Consider the following 18,060-nt stretch of genomic DNA (forward strand, 5'->3'; position numbering starts at 1 on the left):
TAATAGAACTCACCCTCTTTCCACGTGTGATAATAAATTCCAAATTTTATGTATTTAATAAAATACATAAAATAAAATAATCCTTCTAAGATGCAACAATACCTTGACAGGTCACATCCGGTTTAAACCGGAAGTAATGACACCCACCAACTGTCATGGCTGACAAAATGAATGTTGTGGGGCTCCCACTGTTGTTTTTATTAACATCAGTGGCTCTATTACACTTATTCATTTGTCCGTTCACAAAAGTGGAAGAAAGCTTCAACTTGCAAGCGGCCCACGACCTCTTGTATCACAAGTTTGACTTTGACAAGGTAAGGAAGCAGCAGGTGTTGCAGGGGGAGCTAGCAGGCTAGGCTAAAATTGTACACAAAAGTTAGTAAATAGAAAACGTGGGAACATGTGGAAATATAAGTATGGAAAATAGTTGTTTAGACGTTTCCTCGCACTAATATTTCTTCTTATTGTTGATGATTTCTTTCAGTACGACCACCATGAGTTCCCTGGTGTGGTTCCACGAACCTTCATTGGTCCCCTGCTCATCTGCATCCTTTGCTCCCCTCTTGTTTTCTTGTCTTCTCTGCTGGACGCACCAAAATTCTCCACGCAGCTTATCGGTATTTCACTCGCACCTCACAAAGTTGTCTGAAGAGCGTGTTGAGATGTTGTCTATTGCTCACGTCCAGTCCGAGCCACCCTGGGAGCATGCGTGATGGCCGCGCTGTGGCACATGCAGCGAGAGGTGAGGAGGCAATATGGCTCCACGGTGGCGCTCCTCTTCTGCCTGATGTCCGCCTCTCAGTTTCACCTCATGTTCTACAGCACCAGGACGCTCCCTAATGTGTTTGCGCTCCCGATTGGTAAGTTTATACGCTGATTCTGGTATTATTGTTGAAATAATTCACCTTTTTTTCCTCGGCAGTCCTGGTTGCATTCACCTCTTGGATGGCTCATAAACACGGCAGCTTTATCAGCCTCTCCGCTTTCGTCATCATCGTGTTCCGCTCTGAGCTCTGCATTTTTTTGGGTCTCATGTTGCTGGTGTCACTGTGGAGCAGAAAGCTGAGCTTACTGGATCTTTTTTACTACGCCGTTCCTGCCGGTTTGCTATCATTGGGTAAGTGGCGGTCAAGTCCGTTTTTTTCGGCTGGACTTTGATTTGTTATGTTTTGCAGCTCTTACTGTGGCGATCGACACTTTATTTTGGAGGAAGCCTTTGTGGCCAGAAGGTCAGGTTCTATGGTACAACGCTATCCTCAACAAAAGTTCCAACTGGGGAATATCCTTTCAAATATATTTGGTGAAGTAAAAAAAAAAAATGGATGGGATGAATATGATCTGAATTTCCCAATCGGTGTCTACCTTGACTCATTTTTAAACCTCGCCCTTCCTTTGGTATTTCTACTCGGCTTTGCCTCGTGGCCTGGGCTGCACGCTGCCGCTGGTCCCGCTGGGTTTGCTGGACCGGCGCACGAGGCTTCTACTGCTACCCGCCGTCGCCTTCATCCTGGTCTACTCGCTGCTGCCGCACAAAGAGCTCCGCTTCATCATCTACACCTTCCCCGTGCTCACTCTGGTGGCCGCCCGAGGCTGCTCTTTTATGTCTGTGTACAAACAGTCGAAATGAAGCGTAACGCCGCCATATTGTAATGTTATTTTTTTTTTTTTTTTTAGTTTAAGCAACTACCGGAAATCGTGGCTGTATAAACTGGGATCGGTTGTCGTGGTGGGCCAGCTGGTGATGAACGCGGGATACTCGGGTGTTTGCCTCTACGTTTCCCATCACAACTACCCAGGAGGGCGAGGCATGCAGGAACTGCACAGGCTGTTGCCGGCCACGACTGGTAGGGATTACTTTGCTGGATGCGTAAATGGTTTAAAAACTTTTGCTATCTCCTCAGACGTCTTTGTTCACATTGACACGTTCGCCGCGGAAACCGGAGTGTCACGCTTCTTGGAGCAGCACCCACATTGGAGGTTCGTGTAGTCCAAAGATTATGTTGTACTTTTTTTTTTTTCTCTCACATAAGTGCCCTCAACAGATACGACAAACGAGAGGATCTGCATCCAGCAAGTCCCGACGTGGAAATGTTCACGCATCTCCTGATGGAGGCAAACGTCACCAAGATGGAGCTTCTCCGCCGCACTCATCGCCCCCTGGTGTTCATACGCGGATACGACGGCATGGCTCGCCACTTTTTTGGCGTCCCCCCTTTCAGCGTGACGTTGGCGAACAAAACTGTGCTGATGCAGAGGACCGCCGCCGTCTCATCAAGGAGTCAGGTGACCGACTCTCCCACTTCATCTCCTCAAGGTTGACGTCAAACTAACAATCACGTATTCATAAAAACTTCTCATTTCCAACCCGAGAAGAAAATCAAAAAGTGTGACGTAAGGAAAACCTTTATTTACAAACGGCTGCAACATTTGCATGTTTCCAGTTTCAATGCTCAACATTTATCAAATCAAGTAAATAAATTCTTATAAAAATGTACAGAACATTATTTTTCTCCAACCCATAAATTAATCCCCTGAACATAAACCGACATTGTGCTTTACGAGACAAACTGTATATTCCGAACATCTCAATTCTGTAAAAACAACAGCGATATCTTACAGTCTCATTAAAAAAAGAAAAAAAAAAGTCAATCTCTAAACGACAGTGTCGTGAGCCACAATTTGACAATGAAAATTAAATAACATTAACTTAAAACATCTTTCAGTCACAGCATTTACTTTTTGGGCAGCCTTTCCCTTGAGAAAACTCCGCATCGGTAAATCGGAAATATTTAACAGCAAACCTGACGCAAACATGATATTTACAGCATTTTGACCTGAAGTAGATTTGGATAAGGCACAAGGAGAGAGCAGAGGAAACAAAAAAAAACACAAAACACTCAACCCCTAACAACTAGAAAAACCCCTCCCTCCCCGATTCAACTCTCGCTGAGACTTTTCATTGAAAACTTCGTCAGTGTTCAAACAGTAGTACACACGTAATAGAATTAACCCCGCCCCCCTGGCTGCAGCATTGAAAGAAAATCAGTGTATGCATAAGACTGTACATCACACAATTCACAGCTATGTTTCGTGGTCCTTAAGATTTTTTTTTTTTCTTTTCAAGTTAATGCTTCATCAGTATTGAAAAAAAATGAGCGGGAGGTTAACCTTGAGAAAGAGCAGACCCTCCATGTTTTCCAGCACGGGCCTCGGATGGTTGGGGGCGCAATTGACGCCGGCCGTGCTGAACAGCGCCTCGGCCGGCACGATGCTGGGAGGGCAGCCCACGTAACGGGCGGCGACTTTGGCGAGCTCGGGCCACAGGAACTTTTTCAGGTTCCAGTAGTCGAGCGGATCACAGCTTTGATCGAGTATGTCCTCCTCGAGGTACTCCAGCACGGCCAGCTCCGAGGACTTTGCTTTTTCCTCGTGTTTGACCTTTTGCCTCAAGTCGGCCATCAGGGACCAGATGTTGTCCTTGTCCGACGCCGGGGCTTCGTCCCGCCCGTTGAGCAGCGGAGACTCTTCTGCCGAGGTGGACGAGAACAGGTCCAGCTCCTGGATCAGGTCTTGCTTACATCGCTCTGCCTCTTCTTCGGTGAATAATGACGTCTTGTATCGAGGGTCCAGCATGGTGGCCCAGGTGAAGCGCGGGTCGTTGAGCGTGGCCGACATCCTGCTCACCGTGGCCTCCTTGAGAGATCTCAGCATGTTGTCGATGCCCACCGTCTCGTCGAAGAGCAGCTCGATCTTTCTGTTCAGGATGTGAATGAGCGGTATGACTTGTCCCAGAGTGGCGGCGCGGTTGCGGACTTCCCCGTAGGCTACCTCGAAAGGTTTCAGCGCGTTGCACACGGACTGCATCACCTCCCACTGGTCGCAGCTGACGATTTCCCTGAAATTGCACTCGATCGACAGCTCGTCGACGGCTTTCTGTTGCTCCACCAGCCGCTCCAGCATGAGGAGGGAAGTCCTCCACTTGGAGGGAATGTCCTGAATGAGTCGGTTCTCGGGTAAGCGGTGGTCCTTCTGGAGCTCGGCCAGCTTCTCCTTCGCCTTGGCCGAGCGGTGAATGCGCTCGCAGATCTTCCGAGCCATACTCAGAAGGTTCTGGACCATCCTCTGACTCTTTATGGCTTCGCTGACAATGAGGTCAATGGTGTGGGCAAAGCACTGGACGGTGACGTGGCCGTGGTCTTCCAGATTGTTCCTTATGCTGGTGTTATCGGTGACGGTGAAGCCCCTCTTCAGACCCGCCGACGTGATCCAGGAATCCCACAGATACTCCAGCTGCTTGGGGATGTCGTGCATATCTTGGTCGCAGTCTATCTGGGAGACGCTGAGAAGAGCCGAACAGTGGAAGTCCTGGCCCTGGGGTCTGACCCTGGACTCGTACGTGGCCCAGTGGGCCGTCAGGGTCAAATATTCTTTTGTCTGGCTACTGAGCCAGATACTGGTGGTGAAGTGGACGACGCCTCCTTCGGCCTCTTTCAGATGCGTCAGCACGACGTCCCGAACTTTTCCGTACATCTCCGGTATGGCGGTGCTGGTGAAGTAAGAAGAGGGGGGTAGGCAATACTGAGGCTGGAAGTACTCGAGAAGTCTGCTCAGTCCGGCGTTCTCCACCATGGCTGACGGCTGAAGATCCAGTGCAAGCATTTCAGCGATAAGTTTGGTGATTTTTTGGGCAACCGGGTGGTGTTGGTCGAAGCTCCCGTGGTTCTGTTCCCTTTTGTAAACGGGCATTGCGGCGGGTTCTTGCTTGACGTGATTTCCAGCGGACGGCGGCGCGTCACCTGAGATAGCGTTGTTGCTTTCAAGAAAGTGTCCATGGAACCTCTGCATGTGCCTGAAGAGGCAGCTGGTGCCGAGGTTTGTCGTCTTTTTGCCTCTGCTAATAGTGCGGCTACAGTGCAAACAGACCACCTTGGTGGGGTCGGCGGGGGAAATGGAGAAATGGTTCCACAGTTTGGACGTCTTCTTACTGAAAACGCTTTGGGGCTTTTTCCTGACGCCGGGGTTTTTGCTCGCTTTGGCTGCCGTGTCGAAAGGTTGCGAGGCGGGCTCCTTGTCGTCGGCCACTTTTTGGTTCTGGAGGACGTCCGGGTGGCGCCTCATGAGGTGCCTCATGAGACAGCTCGTACCAAAGTCCCCCCGTTTACCCCGACTGATGACGCAGGGGCAGTAGCGGCACAGCGCCTTCAACTGGTCGACCGGCGACACGATAAAATGTTGCCAAACCTCCGACTTGACCCGTTTCATGATTTTCTTGTTTTGCTCAAACACCACGTGATTCTGGTTATGGCCGGGAGCGTCGGAGAGATCGCACGGCGAGGAGGTCGAGGGCGTGTCGTCCCCGTGAGCGCCGAAGGGTAGATTGAGGGAGGGGTCGCGTTCGCTCAGGAGCATGGCCTCGTCGGATTCGTCTTTGATATCGCCGCTTTCCACCGCCGTCTGCGGCAACTCGTCTAAAATGGTTTCGGGCGAAGACGGAAGAAGAGGCGATTCCTTTTTGATGTCCAGCGGGTCGTGTAAAAGCGCGCGGGACAGGAGCAACGGCGGGTTGGAGTAGGGCGGAGGAATGTGATTGCCCAATCCGTTCTCCTCAACGACCACCTCTTTGTGGGCCCTCCACATGTGACGAATCAGACAGCTCGTCCCGAGATCTTTCCCGTTCTTGCCTCGGCTGAATTCGTTCATGCAGTGGATGCAGACGGCTTTGGAATTGTCCACGGGCGAAAGGTAGAAGTGTTTCCACACGGCCGATCTCCGACGGGAACTGGAGTTTTTGGGGTTGCTCGGATGGCGCTCCTCCGATATCTCCTCGAGGTTGTTCTCGCTGGAATGTGAAGATTCAAGCGCGTTAAAGATGGAGTCGGCGAGCGGCTCGGGTTTCACTTCCGCTTTGGACAGCACTTCTTTGGACGACAGGTCGGAGTTGTCGAGCGACGATGCGGACGGCGACGTGTTCTTCGAGCCGGGATACGTGTTCAAGTCTCCGTTTTTTGGCGAGTTCGGGGAAGGGGGGATGGAGGAGGCGAGGGGATTCAGATTGGGTGCGGCCGAGTCCGCTCCCTCTTGGTAAAGCATGGTCGGGTGAGCCCTTCGGACGTGCCTCATCAAACAACTGGTGCTGAGGTCTTTCTCGTTCTTGCCCCGACTAAATTCTTTCATGCAGTACAAACAGATTGCTTTGGTATTGTCCCTGGGCGAGATACAGAAATGATTCCAGGCGGGTGATTTTTTCCTCGGGTTGCTTTGATTCCTCATGGACGCCAGGAGGCTCTGGGTGACGGCATCCATGGCCACGTCATAGAGGGTGCTCGTATAGCCGCTTAATAAATTGCAGTCGTCGCCGTCGCGACTCAAAAAAGGGCCGAATGAGTTACCGAATGCCAGTCTTTCGAAATCTTGCGTTTCGTCTTCTAAATCGTTTGCGTCCCGGCTTTCGTCTTTGATAGGCTGACCGGGCTCGTATTTTCCATTCTCCGCATTTTCATGCGTGTGCACGCCGAGCCATTTGCTCGAAAGAGACGGCGAGGCCGGATCCGCGTCGGACTCCGACTGTTTATCACCCTGAGAAGAAAGATGGCTTGATTGGGAAAGGGCTTTCTCCAGTGTTTTGGACGAACACGACGACTTTGCCTCCGTGGTCTCGTGCGGTTTCATGCTGTAGGATTTAAAGACGTAGCCGTCCTGACCCTCGATTTTCAGGAGGGTCCCTTTCGCCTCTCGTTTCTTTTCCACGGAGCCGTCCAGCGAATCGTCGCCCACGCCCGACGCGTCGTCCTCCCTGTCCATGGCGGCAGCAGCCCAAAGGTTTCTCTCTCGCGCTCAGGTCGGCCTCGTCAGATGGGATCGCTTCTCGTCATTGGCCGGGCGGTTCTCAGGCAGGTGTTGTTAGTTTGACGTGGCTGTGCGGGTCACAGGGTGCCAGCTTGTCCCTCTCCATTTATGACCCAAATAGTTCCACCTCGCCGTACACAACCTAGACGGAGTCAAACAAGGTCAGAGTCCATTCTCTGCACAGATATGACAACAGGTAATAACACTTGAATAGCAGCTCAAATGTCTACATGTTCAGTCGCAACTCGACTCGTGACACTTTTTGGCTGGAGAGAATTCCAAAGAACAAGAGTTTTGACACAAAATAAGTTTCAAGTAGCTGTTCAAGTAACTTCCTGTGCTCTTGTGCAACCTTTAACTGCTGAAGGACATGACACACATTGTGCAATGCTTTTCACTACTGTGTGGATTACCTTTAATTATAACATGACAAGTGGCGGCCATCTTTGTGGAATTTTCTAAAAAAAAAAAAAGAAAACAAAAACGGAATGAGCACTTCAAATGCCCGGCCGACTCATTCGGTTACTTTGGGGGACCCCGGTTTTAAAATGTGGCGATAAGTCAACGCACCCGATACAAAACATCAGCAAGCAAGGGGGGAAACAAAAACATGATGAGATTTGAACCTCAAAATTGTGAAGCACACTGACTATCCACTAGGTCACTACGCTGCCCTGATACAAATACATACAAATAAAACGTCAATTTTGCTTTTGAAGCTGCAACATTTTGGTTATTTTGATCGCGTTTCTAAATAGTGGGTGGATAAAAATAGTCACAATAAGGCAAAGCATTTCGCAAGTGCTATTAGACAAGCTTTTCCGGGTTTGACTCAAGTGCTAGTCCGGAAGGATAACAGCATTAGATGATAACTTATATTTAATTAGCTTTGGTTCCGATCTTAAATAATAACGGTGTCGTGCTGAAAATGCAAACGACGCGCTGTTCGTAACATGTAACGCGTTAGTAATAAACAAGTAGTAACGACACACTATCAGTAAACATCATGGTGGCTAGTCTGGTGCTATCTCGGCTAGCTTTGAGGCTAATGCACTCACCAAAACAAACGGGCGATTAACGATGTTATGACCGAGTTATGACGCACAATAGACTCCCGTTTGACTCCGATGGGGATTCTAAAGGATTCGTAAACCAACCTCGACTATTTGGTACCACGCTACGATTGCTCTCGTCTCTAGTTAGCCACTAGCTAGGCCATACATCGGAGCCAAGTCGCTCAACCCGGCGAGACAGAACCCAATCGAACCCAACTCAGCTCAGATCTCCCCCCCGCAACGACGCTCCCGAGCGGGACTTTTGCATTGATTCGCCTCCGGTTGCTGACTTACCGTGAAGTGCTGCCCCACCGTTTCGGCCCACGAACATTGACACATTGGAGTGATCCGGACAGGGGAGGGGGGCTTCACTTTGTTGCTTTTGTCTGCACGTTGGGCCGAAGCAGCTCCACACAGCGTCCGACGGAAGGAACAGGTTTTCGTGATGTCAGCGGAACGGTAAAAGGGGAAGTGTGATGTATGGGTCAGTCGTTGCACGACACTACTTTGTTCTAGAAGCACTTGTGCGTGACTTTGACTGTGAATCTTTATGTGGGATTTGACCACGCACGGCGTTGACGTCATTTAAAGACCTGCAAGGAGGTTCTGGCTCGTTCGCTTCAACGTGTGCTGCGTTCACTGTCAATTCAAGAGCATTCGCTATCTAGGTTTCATATTACCAATGCGTGGGTAGACGCGAAGTGGAATACGTTTATTTTTATTGGCGGGGTTTAAATAAAACGTGATTGCAAGAATGCTTGGTTTGGAAATATATGTTTGTGTCCTATTTGTGTTAAGGGAAGAAACGATCAATCAAATGACCCAGCGTACGATGGGACGTAAACTCACCGCGGTGGCTCGCGTTTGCTGCCCCTGTTGGACGCTTTGTTGTCGGGTTTAGCTTTGTGTGTCTGCGTGTATGTAGCGTCGTCAAATGATCGCGTGACAGATGGGGCTTTTGTGTGAAATACGACTCGCTACCAACATGACCTCCAGCGTCACGCGTCGAGCGTTGCGTGCACTGGGAGTTGTCTGCTGAAAATGCATTGTTGTGTTGGGGGGTGGAAGAGCCGCCCGGGCTGCCGCCGCTGCTGCTCTCTGCAGTTCTTCACTCCGGCTCGATCGCTCGCTCGATTATGAATCACCCTTTAAAACCGAAAACTAACGTGGAGGGGATCGTCGGAACGGAACGAAGCGCCAAGCCTGCATTAGCATATGAATCCAAACGCCGAATTGGATGAGAACTCGGCGTACAGAAGAGAGCCACTTAGCAGGCCGTGTCGCCATTGCTGGCTGCTGGCGAGCTAACTGTTTGACAAGCAAAGGTACGTGTCCTTCATTTTACTCCAAAATGCATCTCAGACCAGCATTACGTGTGCAAACATTGCAACCTAAAAGCCGTTTATTTCGCCTGACTCCATTTTTAGTAGGCTTGTTAGCTCTTCGTGCTAATGCCTGCTAGCTTGTCAATGTTATTGTTAGCCCCTCTGCTACTTTGGAATCTCAAATGATTTGACTGTACTGTCGAGGTTTGTTGTGCAAGTGCAAACTTGTGCAGTGATGTCCGCCTCCCCCTGCAGTGCCATCTTTTTACGCACTTACTCAACTTTAACTTAGAAAACTTTTTGTGTTGCAATAAAAGACACACTCTGCTCTACTGCAATGTTTCCGAGCCAGTACACACTATTTGGTTGCATGAATGGCAGCAGCTTCCTGGGAGTATATCAGATGTGTTTTCTGTTAAACAATCAGTTTTTGTTTTCCAATAAGATTCTTCTTATGTAAAGTGGCAACACAGTTTGCTATTATTGAATAGTTACTAATGCTCATGTGGCCGAATGTGTTTTCCTCTGCAGGAACACGGAGCAGCGAGATGAAGAAGAAAGCCCGGAACCACCGAGTCTCGGCTCCGCCGAGGCCTTCGTCGCCCATCAAGCCCTCGCCCAACAAACAGATCCTGACGTACGCCCAGGCGCAGCGGATGGTGGAATTCGAACTGGACGGCCGCATCCATCGGCTCAGCGTCTTCGACCGCCTCGACGTGGTTTCGGACGGCGACCCCGTGTTGCGGGAGATGCTGGAGTGCGCCAACAACAAGGAGAACGCCGATAAACCGCAGCAGCAGGTTCTGCTGAGGTCGGTTCGATTGAAAAACAATCAGGAGAAGAGAAAGGCCGCGCTCGGCATCGCTGCTCACAAAGGAGGCGGCGGTGGCGGCGGCGGCGGCCATCCCGTCGCTGCAAATCCCGGTCCAAAACTTCCGGAGGCAAAATTCCGAACCGTGGAGTACAACCTGCCCGCAGTTCCCAAACGCCCGTCTTCTTACTACAAATACGAAGAGAAGACCGAGGAGGAGCTGGACGAGGAAACGGAGTACGACATGGACGAGGAAGATTACGCCTGGCTGGATTTGGTCAACGAAAAGCGGCGAAGCGAAGGTGCCAGCCAGGTGTCTTTTAACGTCTTTGAGTTCTTGGTGGACCGCTTTGAGAAGGAGTTGTACCTGGAGGGCTTGGATAAAGGCAGCGAGAAGCAAGCGTCGGTGGACGAGGACACGGTCTGCTGCATCTGCATGGACGGCGAGGCTCACAACAGCAACGCCATCCTCTTCTGCGACGCCTGCAACGTGGCCGTGCACCAGGAGTGCTACGGCGTCCCCTACGTCCCCGAGGGTCAGTGGCTCTGCCGCCATTGCCTGCAGTCGCCGGCGCAACCCGCCCGCTGCGTCCTCTGCCCCAGCGAGGGCGGCGCGGTGAAAAAAACGGACGACGGGCGCTGGGGCCACGTGGTGTGCGCCCTGTGGGTCCCCGAGGTGGGCTTCTCCAACGCCACCTTCATCGAGCCCATCGACGGCGTGCGCCACATCCCGCCGGCCCGCTGGAAGCTCACCTGCTACCTGTGCAAAGAAAAGGGCGTGGGGGCGTGCATCCAGTGCCACAAAGCCAACTGCTACACCGCCTTCCACGTCAGCTGCGCCCAAAAGGCCGGCCTCTTCATGAAGATGGAGCCCGTCAAAGACCTGACCGAGTCGGGCGAGCCCACCGTCTCGCTCAAGAAGACCGCCTACTGCGGCGCCCACACGCCCAACGGCTGCGTGAGGAGGAAGCTCACCATATACGACCGGGCCAAAGCCAAGAACGGGCTCGGCGCCAAATCGGATAAAAGCAGAGGAGCCGGGCAGTGCAAAGGCAAGCAGAAGAGGAAGAGCAAGAAACCGGAAGCTGATGTTGAAAGTGAGGCGCCGTCTCCTCCTGCTCTGCCTACGTTTCCTTCTCACAGGTTATTATTATTATTATTTTTTACTCCAAACATGTTTTTGCGCAAAAATTGATGATTAGTTTGCTGTATTGTCCAACAAATTTCATGTACAGTAAGCATAAGAAACATGTAATACCACTAATGTCCACAAGACGGCAGTAAAGTACATCATTTATAATGCAGACCCTATAGATAGGTAAACAAATCAACTTCACTTTATTGTTTCACTAACTTTTATTTTATTTTTTCCATGTCCATGGCCAGGTTACAAACCATTCTGAACCAAGTCTCGGTCCAGAAAAAGAAAGCCTTCGTGGAGCTGGTTCTAAATTACTGGACCCTCAAACGTCAATCCAGGAACGGGCTCCCGTTGATCCGACGTCTGCAGACGAGCTCGCAATCCCAGAAAAACGCGCAGCCGGTTTGTTCATCAGTCAGGAGGACTTTTTGGTCAAGCCTTGTCAAATATCGGCCTTTTCTTCTTCCTGCAGAAGCAGACCGAGGAAGATACGCGGGCGCTGAAGGAGCAGCTGAAGGAGTGGCACCGGCTCCGGCACGACCTCGAGAGGGCCCGGTTGTTGCTGGAGCTCATCCGCAAGAGGGAGAAACTCAAGAGGGAGGAGGTAATCAAGAAAAAAAAAAAGTGCTCCTGGGTGGAAAATCACAATGTTTCCCGGTTCTTTGTCAAAAGTTAAAGTTGCAAGAGAGTCTACTGGAGATGAAGCTCACGCCATTCAGCATCCTGCTCAGAGCCGTTTTGGACCAGCTGGTGTCCAAAGACCAGGCCAGGATCTTCACCCAGCCGGTGGACGTGGACGAGGTGCCCGACTACCTGGACCACATCAAGCGCCCGATGGACTTCTCCACCATGCGCCAGCGCATCGACGCCCAGAAGTACTGCGACTTCCAGCGCTTCCAGGAGGACTTTGACCTCATTGTGGATAACTGCATGAAGTACAACTCCAAGGAGACCTACTTCTACCGGGCGGCAGTTCGACTCCGGGATCAGGGCGGGGCGGTGATTCGGAAAGCGAGGCGGGACGCCGAGAAGATCGGTTTTGACGCGGTGAGCGGGATGCATCTGGACGAGGCCCCTCAATTGAAGACGTCGGCTTTTTCGTGGGAGGACGGTAAAGCCCGACAAAGCGGTGCAAGTCTATTTGATACACGTCACGGTAATGCTCAGAATTTTTTTTTCCCCTCAGTGGATCGCTTACTAGCGTCGGCCAATCGCAGCCATTTGCCGCTGGACAAGCAGCTGCAGCAACTTCTGGAGAAGTTAGACCTGACCTGCGCCATGAAGTCCAGCCCGTCGCGCAGCAAACGCATCAAGCTGCTCAAAAAGACCATCAACGACGTGCGCAGCGACATGAGCCTGGCGCGGGTCCAGTCCTCCACTCACCACCACCGGAACCGCAACCGCAGTAGCAGCTCGGCCTCTGTGGCGCCTTCGGCCTGGGCGGGAGGTGTCGTGCAGCCCAAAGAGGAGAAATGGAAGTTAAACGGACATTTCCCGGACGACGAGGGTATGCAGTGTATTTGATCAACATGTGCTGTACTTTTTAAAATGCATATGTATTTATATCGGGTAATAATAATATTTATATCAGGTAATAATAATAATAGATAATAATAATAAAATAATTTAAAATAATAAAAACAACAACAACATGCAGTCACTATTTTGTTTCCCCCCTGCAGACAAGTCTCTCCCGCCTAAACTCGAGCCTTCCGACGCCATTCCGCCTCTCATCCACTCAGACGCCAACCCCGAACCCCCGACCCTCAAACCCATCGACGCCGCCCCGGATCGCGAGGGCAAAACCCCCGGCGAGGGCGCGACGTACGACGGCGAGCCGCCGAACCCGCCGCCGTCCCCGCCGCTCCTCAACGGCCACTCCCGCCGGACGCTCCCGGATTCTCTATTCGACGGCGACGTTAGCGTGGTGGCCACTTCCACGTTGGCCGAGCCGGCGGACGCCGTGGCTCGGCGGAGCGCCGTACTCTTTCGTAATTCCAAAGCCGCCGGTCCGCACGAGGACGGCGGAGGGCGAGACGACGAGGACGAAGACAGCGACGAGGAGCTGGACGGCGGCGACGCGCAACTGGCGTCCAAATCTTTCCTCTCTGTGGTGATTCCCAGGCTGGAGACGTTACTCCACAGCAAAAAGAGGAAGCACCTCGACGGCCAGGACGAGCACAAAGAGGATGGCGAGTCTCCTGGTAAAAGACTCGACATGGGTAAGATCAAAACGACTCGGCCGCACGTCCTGCGATGGCTTTAGCAACTCGCGTCCCATTTTGCGTCCCCTCAGGACTGTCGCGAGGTTTCCTGGAGGCAGAGGATGAGCTCGGCCAGCCCAGCAGACCCGCGGAGCCCCGACGACGCTGCGCCTCCGAGTCGTCCATTTCCTCATGCAGCAGTCTACCCGGGTAAAACTGGCTCGCCGTGTCAGCAATCTTACAAAATCTCCTCTAAATGTTTTGATGTGTGTCTCCAGCACCATTCTCAGTCTTCCAAAATGCGGGAAAGGCAAACCGGCCTTGTTGCGGAGAAACACCGTGGACGATAAGAATGAATTAATTGCCTGCATCGAAAATGGCAATTTTGCCAAAGCCGCACGAATTGCCGCAGGTAAGTTTGCCTACTACTGCGTGTTGATATACGTTTTTCTATATCATTTTTGCGGAAGGCCATCCTGATATTTTGCTATTTGTGGCAGATATATAAAATAAAAATATATAGTAAATATAACAAAATATAAAATAAATCTAACGTGAAGTAAAATACAAGCATGTTGACAGGCTGTTTAAAAAAAAAAAAAAGAAAGTTCGAGTAGGACGACACAAGGTTGCAAATTGTCAATAGCTTCCAGAGCCAACTTGTTGTGGCACTTGGCAGTGACCGGTATCTGTCTGTCGCCGTGGCAACATCCGCCCCCCCCCCCCTCCATTTGGCTCATTAAGTGAACAGAAAACATGGCTGATGAAGTGCAATAACTGTAATGTGAATTTCACGCCCCCGATCGTCTCTGTGCTCCTGCTGTGCCTCTACCGTGTATGTGTGTGTGTTTTATTTTTTTTTAAAAACCCACCTGTATCCTGTTTGGTGTTGTGTTCCCGCTTCCGTAGAGGTTGGCAACAGCAATATTTGGATGCCCGCTAGTGCTGCAACAGTTGCACTGGAACCCCTAAAGCTAGTTTGGGCCAAATGTAGTGGCTACCCCTCCTATCCTGCCTTGGTGAGTGTTTTGGACCAAATAACACACATCATAACTTGAATAAATATATATATATATTTTTACTCTGGAAAGAAAATTTGACAAACCATCTGTAACACAATTTTTTTCTAAAAGATGTACCTTGGCGCCACAAAGGTTGGGGCAATTCTAAAAAGCTATCGTAATTGGAAGGAATCGAGCTGAGTTGCACCTAACCGCTTGGCCCTCTAGGGGGCGCAATTTAACAGTTGGTCAGCAACTCGACCATTGCATGCCAGACAGCAAGCAAGACTAAAGAGCTGCATGTGCACGTTGACGCCGAACTAAATAAGTTTTGTATTTTTCCCCGCGTAGATCATCGACCCCCACATGCCGCGCGTGGGCTGCCAACACAACGGCGTGTCCATCCCCATGCCCCCCATGGACGTGCTCCGCATCGGAGAACAAATGCAGTACAAATCGGACGAGAAACTCTACCTCGTGCTCTTCTTCGACACCAAGCGCAGTTGGTGAGCCACCATTCGCGGGTTTCCATCTTACAAAAATGTCACTTGAGAATGAATTTGAAAAAATGTCTCTCTTCCAAAGGCAGTGGCTTCCTAGATCCAAGATGGTTCCCCTGGGCGCGGACAAGACCATCGACAAGATCAAAATGATGGAAGGCCGCACGTCCGGCGTCCGTAAAGCGGTGCAGGTGGCCTTCAGCCGCGCCATGAATCACCTGAGCATCGTGCGGGACGAGCCGGTCAGCGACCTCAGCGACGTGGACTGACGGGCGCAAGCGGGGAACCTCCTCGCGTACCTCTGTCTTCTCTCGGAGACGCTCATGTTTACCGACCGGCCCGCTCATACACGCTCCTCCGACATGCTGCTGGAATGAATGACCACCTAACCCCCTCCCCCATCTCCATCCTGAGAGTGTCGCCACTATCCTCACCAAGGTTTCCCTTCTTCACATTTCAAGATTTCAAAATGGCGGCAAGTATCCTGGTGGAAATGACGACATGGTGTATGTTTCCATACGCCCGCCTTTGTATGTAAACTGTAAATATGTATAGTTAACCCGACACTAACTTATTTAGCAGCTTTGACCGACTTTGCTTTGTATGGAGACTCGAGTGCTTTGAGCAAGAAAAAAAAAGGGGGAAGAGGGAAAAAAAAAAAGAGCAAATTGTTCAAACGGGTGAGGGGCGAATTATGCGTATGAAAGTATTCCTTTTTCCCCCCATTTTAAATTATTGAACTTTATTATCAAGCCTCTATTTGGTATTAATCCTTTTGTATGGAATAATTTTAGTCTATTTTTGTTCCTATATAGTATATTTATATGGTTTGGATACAACAATGTGTCTGATATTGTGAACAAATGAACCAAAAACTTCGCTACCCAGATTTTCTTCGTAGGTGGGATGTGTGAGCTAAGAAAAGTACTTTTTTGTTTTTTTTCGTGACGCGTTTGAAAATTCTGCTATAGTTGTAGGATACCTGCCTGCACTAACTTACTGTAAATCATTTTCATGACTTTATATTTGAGGAATTAATGTTGAAATTGTCCAAGTGGCACATTTTGAGTGAGAGGGAGTCTTGTTTTTTTTTTTTTCTTTTCACAATTATGATTTTCTAACTATTATTATTATTTTTTTTTTTTATTGATGTCAGAATACAGTTTTTTTTTTCTGGGTAGCATCGGTTATGCTAATTTCATTTTGTATTTAACCTTAGTTGTTTTTATCAAGTCAAATCAACACAAAGCAAAAAAATAAAAAAAATATCCAAATATGAGCACAGCGTCGTGGATTTTGTTTAAATATGCGTCTGAATTGAAATTGGTTAACTTCTAATGCGCTCAAGTGTTTCATGCACCACAGAGCTTGAAAAGAAGTACATGAAATTTGATGGAAGGTTATTTTATTAATCATGAGGACTTCTGAGGCTCTGTGGGGGGGCTTTCATATCCTCAAGTAGAGAATTTTAGAAATGCAGACGTTCTCTTCACATTCGTATCACTCAAAACACATCTTTTACCAAGTCTTTATAATTAATCTCATTTTAATTTCATATTTTAGTTAAGTCGGCTGTTTTTTCTTTTCTTTTAATCCTCTAAACGAGATGACTTAAAAAGCGCCTGAAATAAAATGCATTTCATGTGTTTAATATTTTTTTTTTAAATCGTTGAATTCATTTTGGGAGCCTTTTATCTGCTGAATTTACATTTTCATCTGTATTTTTTTCAAATATTGTTACAAAACGTCCTGGTTAGTAAGCGACCCCAGAAGTGCTGTAGTTCCAAGGCGAGCCATATGGTGGCGCTGTGGCCCCGTTGAAGGACCTTTCCGTCAACGTTTGTTTCCTTTGCACACACCTGAATTAGCCTTTCAATTAGCTCATATCCCGTCATGCAGGTAAGATAAACTTGCTAAATTGATGTAAATAAAACTTATTTAAATTCATATTTACACTGTACTCGTTAGTGGAAACATACGCGCGTATGCTAAAACTATTTTTCGAACGTTGGTGCTTTTACCTTTCTCAAATTTGGCGTTTGTTTAGACACTCAAATCGTATTCACATTTTCTAAACTTTTTATTTTTTTTTACATTCAAGTCACGTCCAAGATGCAAATGCGAGTTAAAAGTTGATGAAACACGCATTTCATTTCCAATTCTAGCCAACCCGGCGTTTGTTATTTTGAGCCAGAGGCACTTGGAGATGGGAAAGTAGCATCATGGGGATTAAACGAGCGAGTAATGGCCCTTCAGTTATAAGGGAGCCACCTTGAAGACGTTTGAAAGACATCTCCCATCTTTATAAACAGCTTCCCCTAATCAAGCCACATACACACTCATCGCAACGTCTCACCTTTCTGTCTGTTTTCACCTGAGACTAATTGTGCTGGCAGGTAAACACCACAGTCAAGCGGATAGGAAACAGAGTTGAGCGTGAATATCAATCTCTCTCTTTCAGGGTCATCGGGTGACTTTGGCTGGAGGTTGGCCTCATTAGGTTGCACGTCCAGGTCCCCAAAACATCCAGAAAGTCTGCAGAGCTCATCTCAAAACAAACAAAAAGTGGGCTAAAAGTACGTCAACACGATGCATTTCCTTCCTTCCTAACCTTCCATCCTTCTGGCTATTTCTTCTTCCTTTTTTTTTCTTCCATCATCCCTCACCTCTTTTTCCCTTTCTTAAAAAAGTCAAGTGAACTAACCTATGGATCTCTGTGTGTGTGTGTGTGACAGGACAGTCTTTGTGTCCGCCTGCCGTCCTGCTCCCAAGTGTCACCTGTGTGTGTGTGAGTCCAAGAGGAGAAAAAGCTCCCACACAGGTATGTTCCCATCTTAAAATCCACATGGGCACCAAATTATTATTTTCGTTTATTGTATTTGTTTGGCTTTCTCTGTGTTGTTTTTTTTTGTTTTGTTTGTTGGTGTTTATCTTGTGTGTGTATTTTGACATACATATATTATTTATTTCGTTGACAGGCTAACAAGAATCAAATAATAATAATCGTTTTATGTTCGCAGAGATAAAGAGTGGTTTGGATGGACACTATTGGGAAGGTAAGGATCACATTTTCCCTGATTTGGACTGTTATTATGGTTCGAGCAATATGAAGATTTATCGAAGAAAAAAATACAGATAACCGATAATTAAATAAAGAGGCCAGTTAATTAATAATAA

The 18,060-nt window shown here is 48.9% G+C and overlaps 3 protein-coding genes across 6 annotated transcripts; 2 read left to right on the top strand and 1 right to left on the bottom strand.

The window, feature by feature from the left end:
- Positions 1 to 132: 132 nt before the first annotated feature.
- Positions 133 to 2,649, top strand: alg12 (ALG12 alpha-1,6-mannosyltransferase). The gene is made up of 9 exons (XM_061268260.1): positions 133 to 314; positions 485 to 617; positions 687 to 860; positions 923 to 1,117; positions 1,176 to 1,278; positions 1,378 to 1,602; positions 1,675 to 1,844; positions 1,902 to 1,977; positions 2,043 to 2,649. Exons 1-9 carry the CDS (start codon positions 156 to 158, stop codon positions 2,317 to 2,319), a joined length of 1,512 nt encoding a protein of 503 aa, XP_061124244.1. The 5' UTR covers positions 133 to 155; the 3' UTR covers positions 2,320 to 2,649.
- Positions 2,388 to 8,336, bottom strand: zbed4 (zinc finger, BED-type containing 4). Of its 4 annotated transcripts, none has more exons than XM_061268255.1 (3): positions 8,196 to 8,336; positions 7,260 to 7,304; positions 2,388 to 6,988 (listed from the first exon to the last, which is right to left on the bottom strand). In XM_061268255.1, exon 3 carries the CDS (start codon positions 6,799 to 6,801, stop codon positions 3,136 to 3,138), a length of 3,666 nt encoding a protein of 1,221 aa, XP_061124239.1. In that variant the 5' UTR covers positions 6,802 to 6,988; positions 7,260 to 7,304; positions 8,196 to 8,336; the 3' UTR covers positions 2,388 to 3,135. The 4 variants fall into 4 exon arrangements, with proteins under 4 accessions (XP_061124239.1, XP_061124243.1, XP_061124242.1 ...); XM_061268259.1 differs by lacking the exon at positions 8,196 to 8,336 and adding an exon at positions 8,004 to 8,137; XM_061268258.1 differs by lacking the exon at positions 8,196 to 8,336 and adding an exon at positions 7,905 to 8,111.
- A 749-nt stretch (positions 8,337 to 9,085) lies between these two features.
- On the top strand, positions 9,086 to 16,162 carry brd1a (bromodomain containing 1a). The gene is made up of 12 exons (XM_061268254.1): positions 9,086 to 9,226; positions 9,758 to 11,180; positions 11,424 to 11,580; positions 11,651 to 11,782; positions 11,851 to 12,289; positions 12,365 to 12,685; positions 12,861 to 13,400; positions 13,475 to 13,592; positions 13,661 to 13,794; positions 14,292 to 14,401; positions 14,735 to 14,889; positions 14,969 to 16,162. The coding sequence occupies exons 1-12, from the start codon at positions 9,139 to 9,141 to the stop codon at positions 15,150 to 15,152; spliced, it is 3,801 nt and encodes a 1,266-aa protein (XP_061124238.1). The 5' UTR covers positions 9,086 to 9,138; the 3' UTR covers positions 15,153 to 16,162.
- The last annotated feature ends 1,898 nt before the right edge of the window (positions 16,163 to 18,060 follow it).

Source organism: Syngnathus typhle, linkage group LG21, assembly GCF_033458585.1.
Source record: "Syngnathus typhle isolate RoL2023-S1 ecotype Sweden linkage group LG21, RoL_Styp_1.0, whole genome shotgun sequence".
NCBI lineage: Eukaryota > Metazoa > Chordata > Actinopteri > Syngnathiformes > Syngnathidae > Syngnathus > Syngnathus typhle.

What these genes read in the sequence shown, in the direction of transcription:
- alg12 (XM_061268260.1), top strand. Translation starts at nt 156, where the DNA reads ATGGCTGACAAAATGAATGTTGTGGGGCTCCCACTGTTGTTTTTATTA. An exon ending in GCCCGAGGCTGCTCTTTTAT is followed by an intron (nt 1,603 to 1,674) that starts GTCTGTGTACAA and finishes TTTTTTTTTTAG; the next exon opens with TTTAAGCAACTACCGGAAAT. An exon ending in GCTGTTGCCGGCCACGACTG is followed by an intron (nt 1,845 to 1,901) that starts GTAGGGATTACT and finishes CTATCTCCTCAG; the next exon opens with ACGTCTTTGTTCACATTGAC.
- zbed4 (XM_061268255.1), bottom strand. Translation starts at nt 6,801, where the DNA reads ATGGACAGGGAGGACGACGCGTCGGGCGTGGGCGACGATTCGCTGGAC.
- brd1a (XM_061268254.1), top strand. Translation starts at nt 9,139, where the DNA reads ATGAGAACTCGGCGTACAGAAGAGAGCCACTTAGCAGGCCGTGTCGCC. An exon ending in ACCCCTCCTATCCTGCCTTG is followed by an intron (nt 14,402 to 14,734) that starts GTGAGTGTTTTG and finishes TTCCCCGCGTAG; the next exon opens with ATCATCGACCCCCACATGCC. An exon ending in TTCGACACCAAGCGCAGTTG is followed by an intron (nt 14,890 to 14,968) that starts GTGAGCCACCAT and finishes TCTCTTCCAAAG; the next exon opens with GCAGTGGCTTCCTAGATCCA.